General features: G+C 42.9%; 1 protein-coding gene across 2 annotated transcripts in view; it reads right to left on the bottom strand.

Moving 5' to 3' along the window:
• LYN (LYN proto-oncogene, Src family tyrosine kinase) overlaps positions 1 to 22,836 on the bottom strand; it is a 137,680-nt gene that overhangs the window by 61,026 nt on the left and 53,818 nt on the right. Inside the window, exons 2-7 of one of the 2 annotated variants that reach the window (XM_008000679.3) lie at positions 11,449 to 11,585; positions 7,111 to 7,156; positions 5,881 to 5,986; positions 3,058 to 3,156; positions 2,831 to 2,934; positions 1,503 to 1,652 (exon numbers count right to left, since the gene is read on the bottom strand). In XM_008000679.3, the coding sequence (XP_007998870.1) occupies positions 1,503 to 1,652; positions 2,831 to 2,934; positions 3,058 to 3,156; positions 5,881 to 5,986; positions 7,111 to 7,156; positions 11,449 to 11,580 (637 nt within the window). In that variant the 5' untranslated portion in view covers positions 11,581 to 11,585. The remainder of the gene's footprint in view (positions 1 to 1,502; positions 1,653 to 2,830; positions 2,935 to 3,057; positions 3,157 to 5,880; positions 5,987 to 7,110; positions 7,157 to 11,448; positions 11,586 to 22,836) is intronic. The other variant, XM_008000680.3, reaches the window with a different exon arrangement.

The raw sequence follows: 22,836 nt of genomic DNA, 5'->3' as shown, positions 1-22,836 counted from the left end.
TGGGCGATCTCAGCTCACTGCAACCTCCGCCTCCTGGTTTCAAGCAATTCTTCTGCCTCAGCCTCCCAAGTAGCTGGGATTACAGGAGCCTGCCACTATGCCCAGCTAATTTTTATATTTTTTACTAGAGACAGAGTTTCACTACGTTGGCCAGGCTGGTCACAAACTCCTGACCTCAAGTGATCCATCCGCCTCGGCCTCCCAAAATGCTGGGATTATAGGCATGAGCCACCAGCCTGAAATTTGTATAAGAAAAACTATTTAAAACATACTTGATTGTATTCATCAGCACTGCTAACATATATGAACAAAAATAATAAAACCAAGAGACAACAGGTTGACAGGTTGTCACACTTAATAAAATGTGATTTCAAATTACTGAGCCTACATTAAGCTTCACGGGGTACCATAGTGGGGAGTCGGTCATGTCACCACTGGACCCTAGGCCCCAGAACAGAGCCAGAGCACCAAAAGCTCTCAGCATGTGCAGGATGCACACAGGAATGGGAGGGCGGAAGGAGGCAGGAATCTACAAAATCAGAAACACGTTGCTCTCTCCATGTTTTGGGACTCAAGCAAACCTATAATATGCATTCCCTTCGAGCAGGTCATAGAAAGGAGCCGGGGCAACAACCACTCAACTGACTCCAGTCACACAGCAAAGGGACCCAGAGTTTCAGGCCCAGGCTTCGCAGGGCTGCAAAGTGGCACTGGAGACAGGGACATTGACCTGTCACTTCTAAATATTTCAGCGGCAGTGTTATTTCTGTTTGACTTTACCAAGAATATATATTACTTTTACACACACACACACACACACACACACACACACACAAACACAGATCTGCAAATCTGCATTCCTATTCCAGATATTCAGATGCGTTGTAAAAATATATGCAAAGATAACATATATTTTTCTCTTAGTAATTTTGTAACACTGAATGTTAAACAGAATGTACTACTAGGTGGGACGGACTGGGAGGATCACAAGGATCAAATCTTACTTTGTGTATTTAACTACAGATGAATTAATTACTTCTATTTTATTATTTGTTTTTTTAAACAGAGTCTTGCTCTGTCACCCAGGCTGGAGTGCAGTGGGGTAATTTCAGCTCACTGCAATCTCTGCCTCCTGTGTTTAAGTGATTCTCCTGCCTCAGCCTCCCGAGTAGCTGAGACTACAGGCACATACCACTATGCCTGGCTAATTTTTTTTTTTCTGGTAGAGATGGGATATCACCATGTTGGCCAGACTGGTCTCGAACTCCTAACCTCAAGTGATCCACCTGCCTTGGCCTCCCAAAGTGCTGGGATTACAGGCGTGAGCCACTGTGCCTGGCCTAACTATAGATAAATTTAGAATTATTTATAGAATATGACCTGCAACTGTATCTAAGAGAAATATGATGCCTAAAAAGTTTTAATATAAAAATAGCGTGTGATGTCTTATACATATCATAACAAATATATTTTGTCTTGTTGAACGTTCAGTTTTTACTTACTTTGGTAATGTTTAATCATGTCGCTGATACAGGGAAAAGTGATTCGTGGAGAGATGTAATAGCCCCCATTATCCAGACTTCTAATTTTGTAGTGCTTAATAACATCCCCATGCACAGGGTCAAAGTCTCTGACAGATAGAGAGAAGCTTCCTATGGGTGGGAAAGGTATAAGTAAATATTTATATCTCACAAATAAGATTTGCATTATACAACAACTGCAGTACACATTTTGTGATTAAAAATATGCAATATATATATATGAAGTTTGTATAAAATGCACAATTTTAAAAGTCCTATAAAAATTCTACTTGACAAATGAAGCCACGTTTTGTTTGCTGTGTGGCTTGCCAACATACCATTTTCTTTCTACATGATAATTTTTAAAAATTATTATTTAGCTACATTTAAACATTTTTAAGTTATTTTGATTTTCTTTTTCTTTTTTTTTTTTGTTTCACAGGTTCTTGCTCTGTCACCCAGGCTGGAGTACAGCGGCACAATCATAGCTAACTGCCGCCTTGACCTCCTGGGTTCAAATGATCTTTCTACCCCAACCTCTGAAGTAGCTGAGACTACAATCATGCACCACCACACCTGGCTAATTTTTAAATTTCTTATAGAGACAGGCTCTTGCTATGTTGCCCAGGCTGGTATCAAACTGCTGGGTTCAAGTGATTCTCATGTCTCAGCCTCCCAAAGCATTGGGATTACAGGCCTGAGCCACCATGCCCAGCCTAATTTTCTTTGTCTTAAAATTTCAGGATTTATTCTAAATAATAATGCAAAAGGCTCAGCAAACAAAGCATGGTAAGAACTGGCCACAATCATGTGTGCTTTCTACGATACTTTTTTCTTTTCTTTTTTTTTTGAGACAGTGCCTCACTCTGTCACTCAGGCTAGCTAGGAGTGCAATGGCATGATCACAGCTCACTGAAGCCTACTTTCCCTGGGTTCAGGTGATCTTCCTACCTCAGCCTCCAGAGTAGCTGGGACTATAGGCATGCACTGCCAGGCCTGACTAGTTTTTTATTTCTTGTAGAGATGGGGTCTTGCTATGTTGCCCAGGCTGGTCTCCAACTACTGGACTCAAGTGATCCTCCTGCCTTGGCCTCCCAAAATGTTAGGATTACAGGTGTGAGCCACCACACTCAACTATATTACTTTTGGTAGCACAACTAATGATTGGAGTTTGTTATTTTTTATCAAACTATAAAACTTTTACTACCAGAGCATACTATATCCTTTTTTCCCCTTGAGTAATTCTAGAATAGTTTCTAAAAATAATTTCCTAAATAGTGTTTTAAAAGAGGCCTTGAACCATTTCCTACCTTTTAATGTTTCACTTTCTCTAATAAGGAAAGCTCCAGCGCTATTTCCTGGTGCCAAAAGCTGCCTTTCTGCGTCCTTCCTGGTTATATCCTTGAAAAACCACCTGTGAAGACATTTCAACATTTCGTGCATATTATGTTCCAGAGCAAGAAAAAGGTGAAGAATATTAACAAGAAATCCAATGTGGCAAACAAAGCCACCAAGATGACAACACATGAGGACTCACTCTTCTGTTTCTAAGGTGTTGAGTTTGGCCACATAGTTGCTGGGGATGAAGCCTTCTTTTTTTGTTAAAAGGGACTTTGCTTTCCACCATTCTCCATGCCTAGAATAGAAATACGCATCAAAAAGAAGCTAGAAGATCACATATTCCATGCATGTATCAAAATATCAGATATCCCATAAATATGTATTTATGTACAGATACTATGTATCAATTAAAAAATTAAAAATAAAGAAAACATGGAGTTACCACAGGACCCAGCAATTACACTCCTTGACCTATACCCAAGAAAGATGACACCATAACATCCACACAAAAACCTGTACATGAATGTTCAAAGCATCATTATTTGTAAAAGCAAAAAGTAGAAACAACCAAAATGCCTATCAACTGATGAATGGACAAAATCTGGAATATCCGTCCAGTGGAATATTACTCAGCAGTGAAAGGAACGGAGTGCTGAGAGATGCTACAACAGGGACGAACTTTGAAAACATTATGCTAAATAAAAGAAGGCAGCCACAAAGGACCACATATTATATGATTCCATGTGTGTGAAATATCCAGAATAGGTCAGTCTTCAGAGATAAAAAGTAGATTTGTAGTTTCCTAGGGCTGGAGAGAATGGGAGAGTAGGAGTGACAGCTAAGGAGTCCAGGGTTTCCTCTTGGGGTATTTAAAGTGTCTACAATGGATTGTGGTGATGGTTGCACAATTCTGTGACTACACTAAAAAAATCACTGAATTGTACACTTTAAATGGGTGAATTGTGTGGTATTGTGAATTCTCAATAAAGCTATCAAAAAGAGAGAGAGAAAGAAAAGAAGCCGGGAGTGAGGGTTTTGAATGTTCACAACACAAAGAAATAATAAATGTTCAAGGTGATGGATATGCTAATTATGCTGATTTGATCCGTACACACTGCATACATGTATCAAAATATCACTCTGTATCCCATGGCTGCATATAATTATTCCATGTCAACCAAAAATAAAAGGAAAAAAGTGTTTATATCCAAGACTCAACAGCTACAATAGCAATTGTCTCAAGATGTTTGTTTAGGAGGGTGAAGGTGGGTGGAGAACATCTCTGGAACCCCAGAATCCAGTGGGAAAATTCACTCTTCATGATGGAATTAAAATATGTTTAGAGACAGAAGCAATGGAAAACAGACTTACAACTAAAGCATGCGTCACTGTGATCAGGGGTGCACAAAGAAGAGTTGGTACAAATGGCTCCCATCTCACAGAAGCAAAAGGTTTGTAACTTGCCCCAGGATAGCTAAGAAATGCTTTCAAAGCCTTATAGAAATGACAGTCAAGGGAATACTGGTTCATAGTTCATGCATTATAAACTCCTTTGTTCAAACATGTAGTTATCATAGAGAAGGACACCATGAAAAAAAGAAAACCATAAGACAATTCCAAGCAAGTGAGCCTCATCACCATGCTTGAGTCCTCAGCAGAAAGGCAGGCATGGAGCCAGGGAGGAGGAAGGGACCAGCACTGGAAGAAGCAAGCAGGTAAGCCAGTAATGGGGGAAGGAATGGGTCCCTTTGAGCCTTAACTGCATTGCTCTATAAATTCCACACACAGACAGGATCCTTGTCTGTAAGTCATGAAGACAACTAGAACTAATACTAAGCTCTGCCTCCCCTTTGGTTATGTTATGTTTATACACGTGCATCATGCTCACATCAACCCCATGATCTAGGTACTGTCATTTCCATTTTATAAGTAAAGAAACCAAGGTACAAAAGTTTAACGGTCTTGTCAAGGTCATACAGTTATCAAGTGGCAGGGCCAGGATCAGGCTTAAAGTTCATGTTCAACCCATAAGCAACATTGCTGTCAACCACGGAACACCTTGTCCTTAATAAGGGGGTCTCCCTCTCACACCCTATTTGGCAGGTCATAACGACATTTAATGCAAGATTAGTAAGAAAAACAAGCTAGAATTAAAGCAACTGGAGTTTCTTATTCTGAGCACTGTCCTGCATGCCTATGGTCTGACACTGCCACATGTCTGAGTCAGCAAGAGGGGGTCGAGGAGATGATGACACTCAGGCATCCTCACAAAAGCATGGTGGCTGCTGAGTCGAGAATTTTCCAACACGGCTGCTGTAGCTCAGCACCCTTAGAACTCAAACTAGGCTGGGCCCATGAACCCAGTCTAAACATGAGTAATATAACAAAAGAAAAGTGCCATTTCAAATATCATGCATGGGCCACACAGACCCAAATTTCTTAAGGTGGCAAGAGTGGATAAAGAAAGAAACCAGGCTAGGTGTGGTGGCTCACACCTGTAATCTCAGCACTTTGGGAGGCCAAGGCAGGAGAATTGCTTGACAGCAGGAGTTCAAGACCAGCCTGGGCAACATATCAAGTCCCATCTTTACAAAAATTTTAAAAATTAGCCAGGCATGGTGGCACATGCCTGTAGTCCTAGCTTCTCAGGAGGTTAAGGTGAGAGGATTGCTTGAGCCTAAGAGTTCAAGGCTGCAGTGAGCTATGATCACGCCACTGCATTCTAGTCTGGATGACAGAGAGAGATCCCATCTAAAAAAAAATTGCTTTAAAGAAAAACCAGCATCTGTCTTCAAAGGGAAACCCCCTGAAGAGTGCTCACAGACGGACTTAAAAGGAAAATCCCTTTGGCTCTATTCCTTCCACTGCCCACTCCCTGTGGATAGCAAGGAGGCCTCATGCCCATTACAGGAAGGGAGCTAGGCTATGGCTGTAGCACCAGAAGCAAGACAAGGGGACAGCCTGCAGGGTTCAGTGGCCTAAGGAAAGGAGCAGCCGTGGCATGCTTGAGAGCACTTACTCCTCCAGGACTTTCATCTTCTCTCCTTTCTTGAAAGACAAGTCGTCTGGGTGGATGCCATCATACGGGTACAAGGCTACCACAATGTCTCCTTGTTCCTCTGGATCTAAAGACGAACACAAGAGAACATCTGTAGGAATCCATCAGCAGAAGCATTTTAACAAACCTCATGGGGCATAAAGGATGAGAGGAAGCACTAAGAGAGGGGCGACTGGAAGAAGGACGTGTGCTTCCCGCCTAGTGGGCTCAGGGTCTGCACGCCCACAGAGAGTAGCTTGCTGTATACACTGTGTCCAGTATTCATTATTGCAAATCACTTAAAACTAAAACTATAATATAACTCTATATTTAAGAAATGATACACCCATGTTCACAGCAGGATTATTTCAAATAGCCAAGATGTGGAAATAATGCAAACGTCCCTTGATGGAGGAATGGATAAACATCATGGGGCATTTTTTTTTTTTTTTTTTGGAGATGGACTCTCAGTCTTGTCACCCAAGCTGGAGTGCAATGGTGCAATCTCAGTTCACTGCAACTTCCACCTCCTGGGTTCAAGTGATTCTCCTGCCTCAGCCTCCTCAGTAGCTGGGATTACAGGTGCCCACTACCACACCCGGCTAATTTTTTGTGTTTTTAGTAGAGATGGGGTTTCACCATGTTGACCAGGCTGGTCTCAAACTCCTGACTGCAGGTGATCCACCTGCCTTGGACTCCCAAAGTGCTGGGATTACAGGTGTGAGCCACCGCACCTGGCCAGGGCATATACTTACAAGGAAATATTCACCCTTAGAAGGAAATAAACTCTAACACTTTCTACAGCATGGATGAACCTTGAGGATATCACACTAAGTGAAATAATCCAAACACAAAAGGTCAGTTACTGTATGATTCCACTTCTAGGAGGTACCTAGAGTAGTGAAATTCAGAAAGACACAAAAAGCGGAGGTTGTCAGCGGCTGGGAGAGGAGGCAATGGGGACTTATTGTTTAATGGGTACGGAGTTTCAGTTTGAGAAGATGCGTTCTGGAGATGGGGGGTGGTACTGGTTGTACAACAATGTGAATGTACAAAATGCCACAGAAATGTATACTTAAAAATAGTTATGAGGGTAAATTTTTATGTTATATACGTCCCACAATAAAAAAATAAAACATTTAGGACAATCACTTTATAGAAGGTCTAATAGTAAAGAAAAAAAAATTTAACTATGTTGCTATGAAACCATACCTTTAGCTTGAAACCTCTGTCCAGGTAAAAGCTGAGATTCTGGAACCTATGAGAGAATATTTGTTAGAAAAAAAAAAAAAACACTGGTTAGCTTTTCTTACTCACATTCATGTTGCATATACGATTTTTGTAACAGTAGCAGATGCTGTTAGGATGGGCTCATTTATTAAGTTAGAAAGAACAGGAGCACAGAGGGAAAAACCTGTCGAGGTGCATCCTGCCCTGCTCGGCCAGTGACAGGGCTCTTTACCACTTGCTGTGGGTGGCAGGAAGGGAGCAAGGTTCTGGGCAGGGGCTGCTAGGAGCTCACCTCATCCTAGCTCCTCCTCTTATTCGGTGACAGAACCCTAATATTATTTGGGGTGGCAGTTTGCCCAGCTCAATGAGTGTGCTTCCAAACTCTCTAGCCCTGGGCAGAAGGCGGAGGGAGTTTTGGTCCGCAGATCAGTTGGGCAGGGCTTCGCTGTCAGCTCCCCTTTTCCCTTGCCTCTTTCTCTCCCCCTAGAAACAAGCGAAGGCTGGAGTCTTCACATAGAAACCAAATAATCAGCAGCAGGAGGATGGAGACGGAAGTGGTGGGACCCTGATGACTTGGTGGAGTTGCCGTCCCAGCCCGGGACTGCCCATCCAAGGCTTCCTCAGCTATATAAAATTGCATAGTCAGGGCTCTGTCCCTGGAGGCTGAGAGCAAGTCCCATCCCATCCAGGCTTTCTTGGGCTGACCCTGACTCCATCGCAGGGACAGATGGCATCCCCTGTTATTTCAGTGGGGAGGTGAGTTATTGGAAAGGATTTGGTGGCACAACAGTCCACCTCAATTACCTTTAAAATCAAATTCCTTTTTCTCACAGTGCCGCGTGAGGCTCTGTGAGGCCTCTGGGCCTCTTGTAAGATAGATGCTGTTAGAGGCCTATACCACAAGCCATGTAACTTTTCTGTTTCTCTTTGATTAAAGTGGCTTCATAGAATGAGACCAAAACAGTTTGTACTGAAATTTAAATTTCTGATGAAAGCCCATAAAATCTCCAGTTCAGTGAGGCAGGGAAAATTACTACATTGTGGTACCAGAAAAACCCATGGCTGCATACTATCCTTCAAATGTTTATGTCAGGAAGATTTATGTTGATTTTTTAGTCATTCAGATTTGCATAATTTGGATATATGATCAATTTTATGTGATTTAGAGGAAATAACTAGAAAACTAGAAACTAATTACATCATTTTAAAAGCAGCAAGCTGATTTTTCAAATCTCAAAAAGCCCTTAACTTACAAACATTTTAACATGCTTTTTATAATACCAAAACACATATATGCAACACATATACTACTGCTCTAGATTTTTCCTTAAAATGGCTTTTTTTAGATGCTGTTGAATTTGCATCAACTCTACCTCACCTTCTCATCAGATTCCCTTTTTAATCAATCCACAGCATGCAGTTTGGCCTATCTGGCCAGGGCTGAGAGTGTTGGTTATGGCCATGGAATAAGGCCAAGCTAACTGGCTCATGAGGCGAGGGCATCTGTGACCACAGAAGGGAAAAACTGAAATACTTATGGTATACAGGAGGGAATTGAAAGACTTCAAGCATAGTTACTACTTCTGCTTTCAAACTTGATTTTTAATCCCCTTTACTTTGAACAAGAGGAAAAAATGGTGCATGGGTTTGTACACTATTCTCCTCAACTTTTCTGAATAAAGGACATCTTTGTTCATTTAAAAACAAAAAACAGGCTAGGCGCGGTGGCTCACACCTGTAATCTCAACACTTTGAGAGGCCAAGGTGGGTAGATCACCTGAGGTCAGGAGTTCAAGACCAGCCTGGCCAACATGGTGAAACCCTGTCTCTACTAAAAATACAAAAATTAGCCAGGTGTGGTGGTGCATGCCTGTACTCCCAGCTACTCGGGAAGCTGAGGCAGGAGAATCTCTTGAACTCAGGAGGAGGTTGCAGTGAGCTGAGATGGTGCCATTGTACTCCAGCCTGGGCAACAAGAGCAAATCTCTGCCTCTAAATAAATAAATAAATAAATAAATAAATAAATAGAGGCAAAATGAAAAAAACTTGTGTTTTAAAACATATAAAATCTATGGCATATGGTATGAGAAAAATCAGATCCTTTTTTGAGAACTCTGATGTCTATAAGAAAACTTTGTGACTCTAATTTCTCTTATTTTACTATTAGTCATATTTATATATTATACGGTTTGATATCTGTATATACTTATGTAATCTCTTTTCACTGCCTGTAATAAGTTTTTAAATTTTATATTTATATTTATCACACATTTAAATGTATTATTCTTATATACTTTAAGCACATGTATTTTCTATACATAAAATTACAATGCTAATTTATCCAGAAACATCATGTATGATTGATAACTTAAGAGCATGATACATTGATACATCCACTCTTTATCTCCACTTCCTTTTTTTTTTTTTTTTTTTTTTTGGAGACTCTTGCTCTGTAGCACAGGCTGGAGTGTAGTGGTGCAATCTTGGCTCACTGCAACCTCTGCCTCCCCGGTCCTGGTTCAAACAATTCTCCTGCCTCAGCCTCCTCAGTAGCTGGGATTACAGGCATGTGCCACCATGCCCAGCTAATTTTTGTATTTTTAGTAGAGACGGGGTTTCACCATATTGACCAGGCTGGTTTTGAACTCCTGACCTTAGGTGATCCACCCGCCTCGGCCTCCCAAAGTGCTGGGATTACAGCATGAGCCACTCTGCCTGGCCTATCTCCATTTCTTAAGAAGACCGATGTTGATTTCTTCGTCTCAACAATGACATGTGACTTTGATACATGAAAGATATTTCCTACCTTCAGGATAATGGAGACATAGTAAGGGGAGGGCAGGCAGAAAGCCTTGATAATGGGAACATATTTCTAAAACACCCGAGCATTTAAATACATGTCAGACTAGAGAAACTATAAAAATGCTTTTTTTTTTTTTAAAGAAAGAGTCTCACTCTGTCACCCAGGCTGGAGTGTAGTGTCGCGATCTCAGCTCACTGCAACCTCTGCCTTCCAGGTTCAAGCGACTCTTCCGCCTCAGTCCCCTGAGTAGCTGGGACTACAGGCGTGCACCACCACGCCCGGCTAATTTTTGTACTTTTAGTTTCACCATGTTGGCCAGGCTGGTCTCAAACTCCTGACCTCGTGACCCCCCAAAGTACAGGCATGAACCACCAAGCCTGGCCCAGAAATTCTTAATAATGGCATTTGGGCTAATCTGGAATAAGCTGTTTCCAGCTTAAATGCTGCAGAATTCCATAGAAAGCAGGCTATGGGCAATATATAAGTATAGAGTGAGAGAATACATATATAAAGGATATAAGCTTTGAAATGAAGTAGATTTCAGATTATAGTTGTTCAAAGTTCTGTTTTTCCTTTCCATAAAATGCGATGTTAGTTCTTTCTCTGCCAAGTATTTCCAAAATACACCAAATAGCACATCACTCATAAAATATTTCTAGTCCAGCTATTTCTCTAAGGTTAGGGGGCAGAATTAGAGGTGTTTTTCCTTAATATTTTAATTCACTAAAATAAAAGATGACAACTTCAGGATCTGTACTATTTTGAATTAACTGAAGAAATGACAACACAGGATAATGTATGATACAACAAAAGACACATTAGTTCCTATTTTAGTATCTGACTTGCATCCCGCATTTCCTTTTGCTTCTAAACCACTGAGCTAATCTCACTACATATCTTTTTTTTTTTTTTTTTTTTTGAGACAGAGTCTTGTTCTGTCACCCAGGCTGGAGTGCAGTGGTGCTATTATCTTGGCTCACTGCAACCTCTGCCTCCCATGTTCAAGCGATTATCCTGCCCCAGCCTCCCGAGTAGCTGGGATTACAGATGCCCGCCACCATGTACAGCTAATTTTTGTATTTTTAGTAGAGACAGGGTTTCGCTGTGTTGGCCAGGATGGTCTCAAACTCCTAACCTAGTGATCCGCCCACCTCAGTCTCCCAAAGTGCTGGGATTACAAGCGTGAGACACCACGCCCGGCCTCTCACTACGTATCTTGAGTCACACAAACCCATACATATATAGTGGGGTCTTTGCACCAGTAACATGAAAGATGGCTTTCTTCACACATAAGAATGTGACCAAAGGCCCCTTTGTTGCACAATGAGTGGCCTAGTTTTCCCTAAAATGTTTATACGTTCTTCAAAGGATTAAGTTGCAAAGCATATCAAAAATTATTTGAGGACCAAGTAATCAGTGGGATTTTTTTGCATGCACATATTACAGATTGGTGTTTAAATTATGCAGCCATGCTTTGATCTTGCTGTGGGAATTCTCCCCTGAGACTATCTACTTACTGGCCTTTGCTGTTTATTGGACGTTGGATCTCTCACATAAATAGTTCTTTCAGTATTACGTACTGGTTGAGTCTTCAAATCTACTCCATCGTCATTCAAGCTGTCTTTCCCTTTTGATTTTATACATCCCATATTTCCTGTTGAAATATAAAAGCAACAACATTGTTTTACCATTCCAGAACTGCTTCAAGTCATCAAAATCTCTCTATTAAAGAAGAGTAGAAAAAAATACTTTTATTCTTTATCATATATAGATTAATACACTCAAATGTGAATACTATTCCCAAATAGGTTTGCCTGTCCATTAGTTCACTCAACAAATATTTATTGAGCATTAATTTTCCATCACCCAGACAAAATTCAGCTCTAACTCTGTTCGTATTCTTGTGGCAAAGATGTGTAAAGACTCGATGACAGAAGACCCACAGGATCTAAGAAAGGACATGTAATTCAGGCAAGAGGAAAAGGAGGTGGTCAGGGAAAGCTTCCTAAAGGAAATGCTCTGTCAGTTGAAATGGGAGGGATGGCAGCCAGGTGGCAAAGTCAGCAAAGAGATTCCAGGAAGAAGAAACTTCATATGCAACCACCATGAGCTCAAGATAACACGGCCCCTTCCGAGAGCTAGATCAACCTGATCTCTCCAGAAAATGAGCTCTATCTACAACAGTAAACACTGTAGTCAAGGAGCAGGTAGGGAAGGTCAGGAGTCAGGGCCAGAGAGGGAGGCACATGCTGGATGCGATGCTGGGTGGTTGATTTTTTACCCTGAAGACAAGTGACACATCCGATCTGCAGTGTGCAAGGTGGAGTGGGGTGGGGGGCCTTGAGGCTTCAAGGGCAGGTGATGAAGAGCTAGAATCTATAGAACCCGGTTCCAGCTAAACATAGCTAGGGGCCTAGGAAGATGGCCTGACTTTCATCAAGACTAGAAATGAAATGAAGAAACACAGTTACGGAAGAGAAGATGCTTATGAAAACATTCAGATGATCAAATCCAGTAGGGCTACCCAGTAAGCTACCCGAGTCAGGAAACCAGGAGTACTAGCAGAGGTAAAAGCAAAATGATGGCCTCTGCAAGCCATGCTAGGACTGTGGAGGAACGCCACCATGGCAAGAAGGGGGCTAGTGCCTGACCAGTGCAGAACGACACATGGTGCATATCTAAACACCAACTCTGTCATCCAGTGATTCCATTAACACAGGACGGCTGAGCACTACACACGCACTCTGGGGACGGCAAAAATTACCATTTTGAACATTTGAATCAGACACAGGTCTTGTCTTATAGTATAGCCTTGGGGTCAAATCTATGCACTAAAAACAAAACAGCCGGGCGCGGTGGCTCACGCCTGTAATCCCAGCACCTTGTGAGGCCCAGGCGGGCGGATCACAAGGTCAAGAGATAGAGACCATCCTGGCCAACATGGTGAAACCCTGTCTCTACTAAAAATACAAAAATTAGCTGGGCGGGGTGGTGCGCACCTGTAGTCCCAGCTACTCAGGAGGCTGAGGCAGGAGAATTGCTTGAACCCGGGAGGTGGAGGTTGCAGTGAGCCAAGATCACACCACTGCAATCCAGCCTGGGTGACAGAGCAAGATTCCGCCTCAAAAAAAAAAAAAAAAAAGAAAGAAAAGAAAAAAAAAAAAAAAAGAAAAATCTCATGAACTTCATTAGAAGGTGGTTCTCACCGAATAGATTCTCTGGACACTGTCCGGGAAGCTCTTTTGGGGCACAGTGGGAGCATGGTGCTCCCCATGTGATGTGTAATTCTGAAGCACTGCCAAATCTGTGCTCACGGCCTAGGGCTTAGAGTTAAGTCTACAGGAAGGAGAGATGACAGGAGTTTGGGGAAGGGGGAGAGGTGGTGTGATTAGGCAATACCTCGTCGGGGAGGAATTGTGCTAAGAAACCTCAAGAGCTCTTCTGGGAACTCGGCCCTCTCTCTCCCACAGCGCTGCCACGTGCGTTGTCCTGAAGGCTTCCAGTTGGTCCAGGAACTTCAACTTGTTTATCATTTCATTAGTTGAGGTATGAAGCCTCTAAAGAGCAGCCACACCTCTTTCTGAAACTAGCGAGCTGCAGTTCCCAAAATAAAGGGGAAGCAAGTACTTCTTTGATTCAAAACAGCACATTTTTTTCATAGGCTAAAGTTTCTGAAACGGCCATGGGTTTAGAGTTGATCTCTAAGTTAAGTATGGGAGTTCTTTTTTCACCAGTCTCATCCCTCCCACGCCCCGCCACCCTCCCCGAAAAAGCGGTGTTTAACTCATCATCCCTTAAAATCATGCTTTATAAATGGGCAAATACGTTAATAGCAGCGAGAGGACCCTGCACACACCGTGAGCTCCCGGGCAGGAGCCCTGCATGGATGCAGCCAAACCACAGAGCACCGGGCCGCTCGATCCAGCTCCTGACCAAGCTGCGCTGCAACCAGGGCACAGGGAATTCCCCAGCACGCCCGGGCGGGCGGCGCTGCCCCACCGCGTCCCTGCGGTTCCCCTGCCCTGGTTGCTTGCTCCAGCGTCCCCTCGCTCCATCTCTCTCTCTCTCTCTCTCTCTCTCTCTCTCTCTCTCTCTCTCTCTCTCAGATCCTACAGGAATGTTATCGCCCCAGACAGGTCTCACTCTTGTCTAGTTACCACCCACATTCCATCACGTATCAGTTTATTTAGGGTCAGCTCCCTAAGCTAGCATCTAAGCTGACTGGGACAGCTTCCCTCTACTTTGCTCACTGCAGTACCCCCAGAACCTAAAACAGCCCCGCTCCACGCAGGTGCTCAAAGAGTAAGAATAAACGCACTTTGGGAGGCCGAGGTGGGCAGATCGTGAGGTCAGGAGTTCGGGACCAGCCTGGTCAACATCGTGAAACCCAGTCTCTACTAAAAATACAAAAAATTAGCCGGCATGGTGATGGGCGCCGGTAGTCCCAGCTACTCCGGAGGCTGAGGCAGGAGAATCACTTGAACCCAGGAGGCAGAGGTTGCAGTGAGCAGAGATCACACCACTGCACTCCAGCCTGGGTGACAGAGCCAGACTCGGTCTAAAAAAATAAAAAGAAAGGATGGAGGAGCTGTGGCTGGTGGGCTTGGGACTCCCACATGCCCATCAATACCCCTCCTGACTACGGTGAGAGAGGAGAAGGAAAGGAGGCAAAACCCACCTGGGTCTGTTGTTCTCAAACAGACAGAAACCTCTAAAATAACTTCTAGTTTATGGGAAATACAGGGAAGAGAGGAACAAGATAATCAGAAAAACTCATAATGTGCCAATTTCTACAGAAAACTTGCCTGGATACTCCAGCTAGAGGGAGGGATGGAACCATTCCATATCAGAGAAGACCCAAGAGACAAGGTACTAACCTTGATGGAATCTTGGGGGCTTGCGGGGGACACACAGCTGTGATACGTGACAACTGGGGAAGTTGAAATTGACTTACTCATGAGATTATGATATCAGGGAACCATTGTTGTGTTTTGTAAGCGCAATATGATGGTACTGTAGTTATTCAGGAGAACATCCAGTGTGCATCAGATGCAACTGAGGCGGGTGGGGGTAAGGGGTCATGGTGTCTGCAACTTTCAACACTTCAGCCAAAATGAGAAGGGAGAAAAGGAAGGGACAAATGTATCAAAATATCTTTAAAATTAGTGATTCTAAAGAAAGTGATCTCTTTTTCTGTAGATTTGAAATTGTCAAAATAAAAGTTGAAGGGTAGAAAATAAGAGGATATGATGGACAACTGTACGCCAAAAAAAAAAAAAAAAAAAAAAAATCAAGATGGTAGAAACCCCAGTCGTGCACAGGAAGGCAGGGGATGCGTTAGCAAAGCGCGTGGCTGGAGGCTAACTGAGGTGGCATGCCAGGTAGTGCTGGCTTTACTGCATTCAGCAGGGAGCCTCGGAACGTTTTCCTTTTCCTTTTCTGTTCTTTTCCTTCCTTCCTTTATCTTCTTTTTCTTTTGAGAAGGGGAGAGGGGGGTCTTCCTGTGTTGTCCAGGCTGGTCTCGAACTCCTGAACTCAAGGGATCCTCCTGCCTCAGCTTCTGGAGTAGCTGGGATTGGCAGAACATTTTTCTAGCTGTGAAATGACATGTTGAGATCTCTATTTCTGAGCAGAAACTCTGTAGGAAGTGTTTGGGGGATAGTGAGCTACTGTAAGGAAATCCATCCCCTACCCTCCAAAGGGGACAGAGGAAAAGATGGAGGCGATCGTACAAGGGCAGTGGTCTTGGGAAGAGGAAGGATGGAAACAAAAAGCGGGTGGATGTGGGTGGGGTGGCGACATCCAAGACAGGAAGATCGATAGATGGTCATTTATTTATGCTTATTTTCTCCCTGCCATTGTCATGGATAATTTAACATCAAATGAATGTACTATAAATGAAAAATATTAAAGCCATGTGGAGAGTTAGCATGGCCTCACTGCTCAGGCAGCGCCGATCTCTGCTCACAAAGTGTGTGGGGTCCCCCATTCAGATACTCTGCCTCCAGAGAGGTCCTCCATGTGACATGGGGATGAGCAACCCAAACTCAGAACAGCTCTTGCAATTCCTTATGCTGTATGAAAGTACCAGAAATGTAGAAAATACGATATACTCCTGACAAAAACTGAGAGTGGTTACATGTTCCAAGTGATATGAGCTACACTTTACAATGATTTCCACCTTAGTATTCTTCTATTACACATTTACAATGTACTGAGCATCTCATTTAATCCTTGAAGAAACCATATGGCCAGATGACTTTACAGAGGAGAAAACTGAGGCTCAGAAAGGTTACATGGCTGGCGCACAGCACAGCTGGGAGAGGTGGGGCTAGGACTCACACAGGAATGCGTTCTCAAGTCTAAGTCAGAAGCTAGGTCTACAGCCTGGGCTCTTACCACTTTGCCATACAATGGCTATTTTGAAATGCATGTTTCATCTATTTATTAACAATGCCAAACAGATTATTTTTACAGGCTATCTCTTTCTCAGAGAAAAAAGCTTTAAAATGTTTTACCACTAAAGAGTCAATAATGAAGTTAATAAAATAAAACCAGAAAACCAGAGCCAAGGCAATGAGAAGAATGCGAATGTGGTAACATTGTGGGGAACAGGTCTGCTGTAACTGACCTGCACATTTGCCCTGGGTGTTCTGGCAGGAAGGGCCAGGGACATCGTGAGTCACAGCAGGAGAGAGGAAGCAGACCAGGCTCCTGATGGGAATGTGTGTCCCCAACAGGAATTCCAAGTTTGCTTATAATGCACTTTATATCAAGTGCTGTGGATGATGTAGTCAGCAGTGCCTTCAAAACCATATTTTGAACAGTAAATAAAGACATATTTTATGGGTAGAGACTTCTGGTTAAAACAAGATAGTAACTGAGGCTTTGACATGCAAATACAACTCTAGGCTGTTCATTGCAAAAGTTCTACAATATGGTCTAAAGAGACACAAACAGCCAGGCAGCCTTTTGACTACAAAGCAACATCCACTGACCCATCCAGAAAATGTGAGGCTGGAGATATCTCTTTCTAAAAAGTCTTTCTTTCATTGGAACGAATACCCATTAGGGGTGGCTCATCCTCATTTAAGAGCCTTAGAATATCAGAAGAGTGATTTTAATCCCTCTTTTATTTTATTCCCAGACTCTGGGGTAATTTTTTCGTTTTTAAAAATCACTCTAACCTTGGCCAGGTGTGGTGGCTCACAACTGTAATCCCAGAACTTTGGGAAGCTGAGGCGGGTAGATCATCTGAGGTCAGGAGTTCAAGACCGGCCTGGCTAACATGATGAAACTCTGTCTCTACTAAAAATACAAAAATTAGCCGGGCATGGTGGCACTTGCCTGTAGTCCCAGCTTTTCAGGAGCCTGAGGCAGGAGAAACGCTTGAGCCTGGGAGGCAGAGGTTGCAGTAAGCCAAGACCGTGCCACTGCACTCCAGCCTGGGTGACACAGCAAGACTCCATCAACAAAACAAAACAAAACTCACTCTTACCAGAGGCAGTAGGGTTTTGGTTTCATAAAATCACTCTTACCAGAGGTGGTAGGGTGATAAACTATAACTCCTAGTTACCGCCTCTGGTAAAAATCTAGCAATGCCTTACCATTATCCAGCTGCTCAACAAAGATGCAATCTTGCATTGGAATTCCACTTCTTGAAATCTGTTCTTTAGATACACTGCACTGGGGCACAAGGATGTTCCCACTAGCATGACTTACAGTAGAGACAATCTAGATGTCCTCATGAGGGGTTAGTTCTTTAAGTTAGAACAAAGTGACACATTATGAGTGGGTTAAAAAGATAGATTTGTGTATTTGGACATTCTTAAACAATCAAGAATTGCTGATTGAAAAAATTATATATACATATTTAAATTAGGCTGATGCAAAAGTAATTTCGGTTTTTACCAATTACTTTTGCACCAACCTAATATATGTACACAACCCATATATATGTATGTATATTTAATGTCCACAGGAAAAAAATCTAAGAGGACATCCACCACCTTGTTGGTTAAGTTCTAAAGTCCACTTGTGAAGTAAAAGATCCTGTATAGAAATTTTCTATTGAAATTCCTAAAGAAGACACTATACAATTCACAACATATTGTGAAGTAAGGACTATGGAGTTGGATTGCTGAACTCAACTGCTGGGTTTATTGCCTGACTTTGCAATATCAGCTGGTCACACATCTAAAGCAAACAGAGTAGCTATAAATGTCTATGAGGGTCAGAGACAAAATACGTGGGGGTAGAAAAGGGATAAACACGTATGTGCCTACTTTGTCCTTGGTACTTTGTGTATGAGGAAAGTAAAACCCAGAGATGAACCTGTGCTAAGTAATCAAAGGTCTCAGGTACGACTGGAACTTGGTCTGGCTTCAAAGCTGCACTTTTTCTCTTTTTGTTGCTTTTATTATTTTTAATTTATTATTTCTTTACGTTGCAAACATTCTAAATTTGCTCTTCCAGCTATTTGGAATATATAATACATTGCGTTTAATTATAGTCACCCTACAGTGCTGTAGAACCTAGAACCTATTCCTTCTATCTAAAAGCTGCACTTCTTTTTTGTTTGTTTGTTTTTTGAGATGGAGTCTCACTCTGTCACCCAGGATGGAGTACAATGGTGTGATCTCGGCTCACTGCAAACTCTGCCTCCTGGGCTCAAGCAATTCTTCTGCCTCAGCCTCCCAAGTAGCTGAGATTACAGGTGCCTACCAACACACCCGGCTAATTTTTGTGTTTTTAGTAGAGACAGGGTTTCACCATATTGGCCAGGCTGGTCTCAAACTCCTGACTTCAGGTGATCCTCCCGCGTCAGCCTCCCAAAGTGCTGGGATTACAGGCATGAGCCACCGTGCACAGCCTAAAAGCTGTACTTCTTTACTGATGCAAAGTCTTGCTGCCTCTCTATGGAGGGAGCTCCAACTCCAAGAGTTTTCTGAATTAGAGAGCTTAGAAAGACAACAGGAAGAGAAAGGAAGCCTGGGGAAATAGAGGTGGGTGGTGCCTATCTGAAACAAAAGTGATCTTGAGTTTCAAATTAGGTCCAAGCCTGGTTCAAGCATCATTTATAGGAATTTGTCCCTAAAAGTATGTCCCCTACACACTTGCATTCCAGTATCAGTTCTATAACTCAAGAGATCTACTTTGCCCACCAACACAGAAACCTTTAGATATGCTTTAATTGTCCTTCTTACTTTACTTTCAGAAAGGAGACTCAGATCAGAGAAACATAGTCTTCAGAACAGTTGAATGCTTTCTCCAAACTGCTTATCAAAGTGACATGGAGACACAATAGCCTGGTTGGCAGCCTCAGCAGTGTTGGAGAGAATTGGAGAGGGCACTAGCACTAAGCTCCACCACCAACCCCACTAATTCCCAACTCAAGCAGCTCAGTCTTGCGTTAATTTTCCCAAATTCCGTTTCTTTCTTTCTTTCTTTTTTTTTTTTAGGATGGAGTCTCCCTCTGTTGCCCAGGCTGGCGTGCAGTGGCATGATCTCGGTTCACTGCAACCTTTGCCTCCTGGCTTCAAGCGATTCTCCCGCCTCAGCCTCCTGAGTAGCAAGTAGCGGGGACTACAGGCGTCTGCCACCATGCCTGGCTAATTTTTGTATTTTTGGTAGAGACAGGGTTTCACCATGTTGGCCAGGCTGGTCTCCAACTCCTAATCTCAGGTGATACACCCGCCTCGGGCTCCCAAAGTGCTGGGATTATAGGCGTGAGCCACTGCACCCAGCACCTAAATCACTTTTAAAAGAGAGACAACTGAAAGGGACCTAGTCAGACTGTCTTTATTTAAACAACTAAGATTTTTTCCCTTACATACCATGGTCATTATTTTCATATGTTCTCCAATATTTTTCCTCAGTAAAATCTCCCGGCAGCCAGGGTGGGCACAGTTGGTGAGCTGGTAGCCCAGGCTGGCCAAGCTCCATACCACAGCTTTCTCTATCTGACCAGCCTGCAATGTAAGGCCCTACTTAAGGCTTTTTCGGTTTGCTTTTGTTTCTGTTTTTTTCTTTAGGCAACCTAACATTATGAACATAACTCCCTAAGGTTTAAATGTCATGTGTAATAGAAACAGTGTTTGGGGGCAATTAAGGCAATGCTGTTTTGGTGCTGGGATCCCTCAGATCACAGAGCTGCCTCTATGGTGTGGGCGTCTCCTCCAGGCTATGACCATGGCCCATGGAGCTGCTTGCGTCCATGGTGTGGGCATCACCTCCACCACAGAGCTGCTTCTGTGGTTAGGTGTCAGCTCCTGTCTGTGACTAAGTTGAGCCATCAGGCTCCCCCTAGAAGGGAGGAAGATATGACTTAGGAGAAGTGAGAAAGAGGTATCTGAAGGAGTGTTGGAAAGAGTAAAGATTGGGATAGAACCTGTGTCCAAGGTGCCTGCCAGCCTTCATCCACTTTGACTATTAAGGGTCAACTGTGAAAGGGGAGGTGGGAAATGGGCTTAAGAGCAGCTAGCCAGTTACAGGGTGCACTTCTCTTGACACGGGAGGGATGTCTCTGGGTCTGAGGAAGGAGTTGGCTCTTCTCTTCATGTCTCATGCAGGGTTGAGCACTGAGGAAAGGGGTGTCAAGATAAAACAGCCAGATATTGTCTCAGGGCTCCCCTCATTCTGCCTGTCAGGGTTTCCAGGGGATCCACAAGTTTCCCACTTGCATGCACTTGCACGGTGGATGTGCATTTAACATCCCTCAAATCAGCAGTGCCCAGTCAAATCTTAGCAGGCTGGTGAACGGCATACACAGAATATGGAGAGAATCTATGGTTTCTTTCTACCAAATAGCACAGCAGCAACCCTGTACCTACCTAAACGCCAGATTGGAAAGGAGTAGCGGGCAAGAAGAAGAAACAGTCATGATGGAAGACAGACTACATTGGAAAAGATTCAAACCCTATTGGCAAACTTAAGCTGTTTTCTCACCTGCTGCTATCCAGAAGGCTGAGAAGAGAATAGCCACAAAATCTAAAGTGGTTTTTCTTTTTCTGCACAGCTGAATTACAGTGTATATATTTGCTACACATAAAATGCAGTGGATTCTGGAAAAAGTGGTGACAGTATACAATGTTAAGAGAAGTCTAAAAACCACTGAATTGGATACTTTAAAGGGGTGACTTTTATGGTATACAAATTTTATCAATACAAAATTAATCTAAAATGTCCCCTATCCCCCAAAAAGAGAGAGATAATACAGTATGGCTGATTTCTCTATTTTATTCATTTTTTTAATTTAACAAAGAAAAAAATTTCTCTCGCTCTGTTGCCCAGGCTGGAGTGCAGTGGTGCAAACACAGTTCACTGCAGCCTCAATCTCCCGGGATCCAGTGATCCTCCCACCTCAGCCCTCCACCTCAGACTCCCGAGTAGCTGAGACCACAGGCATGTGCCACCATGCCTGCCCAATTTTTTTATTTTTTGTAGAGACAGGATCTTGCTATGTTGCTAGGACTGGTCTCAAACTCCTGGGCTCAAGCAATCCTCCCACCTGGGCTTCCCAAAATTCTGGGATTACAGGCATGAGCCACCATACCCAGCCTTAAATTTTAAAATATTTAATTGACAAAGGTTGTATATACATATTCAGTGGTTTCCTGTTTATTAATTTTGTTTATGCCTTTGTGATTCAAATCCAACACATTTTATCTTCTGTTTGCTGTGTTTACCTGGTTTGAAGCCCCTTCTTTTTTTTTTTTTGAGACGGATCCCGCTCTATCGCCCAGGCTGGAGTGCAATGGGGTAATCTCGGCTCACTACAACCTCCATCTTCTGGGTTCAAGCAATTCTCCTGCCTCAGCCTCTTGAGTAGCTAGGACTACAGGTGCCTGCCACCATGCCTGGCTAATTTTTGTACTTTTAGTAAGACGGGGTTTCACCATGTTGGCCAGGCCGGTCTCAAACTCCTGACCTTGTGATCCACCCACCTTGGCCTCCCAAAGTGCTGGAATTACAAGTGTGAGCCACTGTGCCTGGCTGAAGCTCCTTCTTTATTGTCTGCCACAAGACATAAGCACAGCCGTAGGTAAACCCACGGGTCATGTAGTCATCCACGACATGAAGGGGTAGCAGCACTGGGTACAGTTTTAATCACTGCATTTATTAGAATGTTTCCAGAAAAGAATTGCAAGACAATTAAAGAGGTAGATGAGGGTCAAATACCTGGAAGATTGGCATCTAGAGCAGAGAAACTGAAAGGGAAATGTGGCTCTGCCTGAAAGGGAGTGCGGAGAGGACAATGAGACAGTGGTGAACTCAGGAAGCCTGTCGGTGGAGTCCAGCCTTGACAGTCCTGTAATTATCGACAAAACCACTCTTTTCTCTGGACTCTAACTACCTCTCCGTAAAATGAAATCATTGGGCTTGGCATGAGAGGGTAAGTGATACAATCTTTAACTTGACAGCACATATTAAAGTCCGTTAGAATGCATGCACTTCTTAACCCAACATGACCACTTCTTGAAATAAATTACTTATAAGAAAATAACTGGGGGCTACACGAAGCTCTATACAAGAGAATACTTATGGTGGGACTGTTTGGAATACTATAAAGAAACAGGCTTGTTTGCCAGATTATAGGTCAGCAGTTAAATAAATGCAGATCAGCTCTCAAAATTCACATCACCAAAGCCAGTTCTGTGAGGGTTTTCAACTTACAAGATGATCAGTTCACCAAAATTTGTACCTTTTAATTATTCACATTTATGTAATTTCATATTAGATGGGATAGTTTTAACAGCTTAAGTTTATAACAGTTTGTATTAGCTGTGGTGCTTTCATAGCTTAAGAGTATAATAATTCTTTTTTAAAAATAATTTCAACTTTTATTTTAGGTTCAGGAGTACGTGTGCAGGTTTGTTACATGGGTATATTGCAAGATGCTGAGG

The sequence above is a fragment of the Chlorocebus sabaeus genome, chromosome 8 (assembly GCF_047675955.1).
Source record: "Chlorocebus sabaeus isolate Y175 chromosome 8, mChlSab1.0.hap1, whole genome shotgun sequence".
NCBI classification, from domain to species: domain Eukaryota; kingdom Metazoa; phylum Chordata; class Mammalia; order Primates; family Cercopithecidae; genus Chlorocebus; species Chlorocebus sabaeus.
The sequence above is the reverse complement of the archived record's forward strand: the minus strand, read 5'-3'. Positions and strand labels throughout refer to the sequence as shown.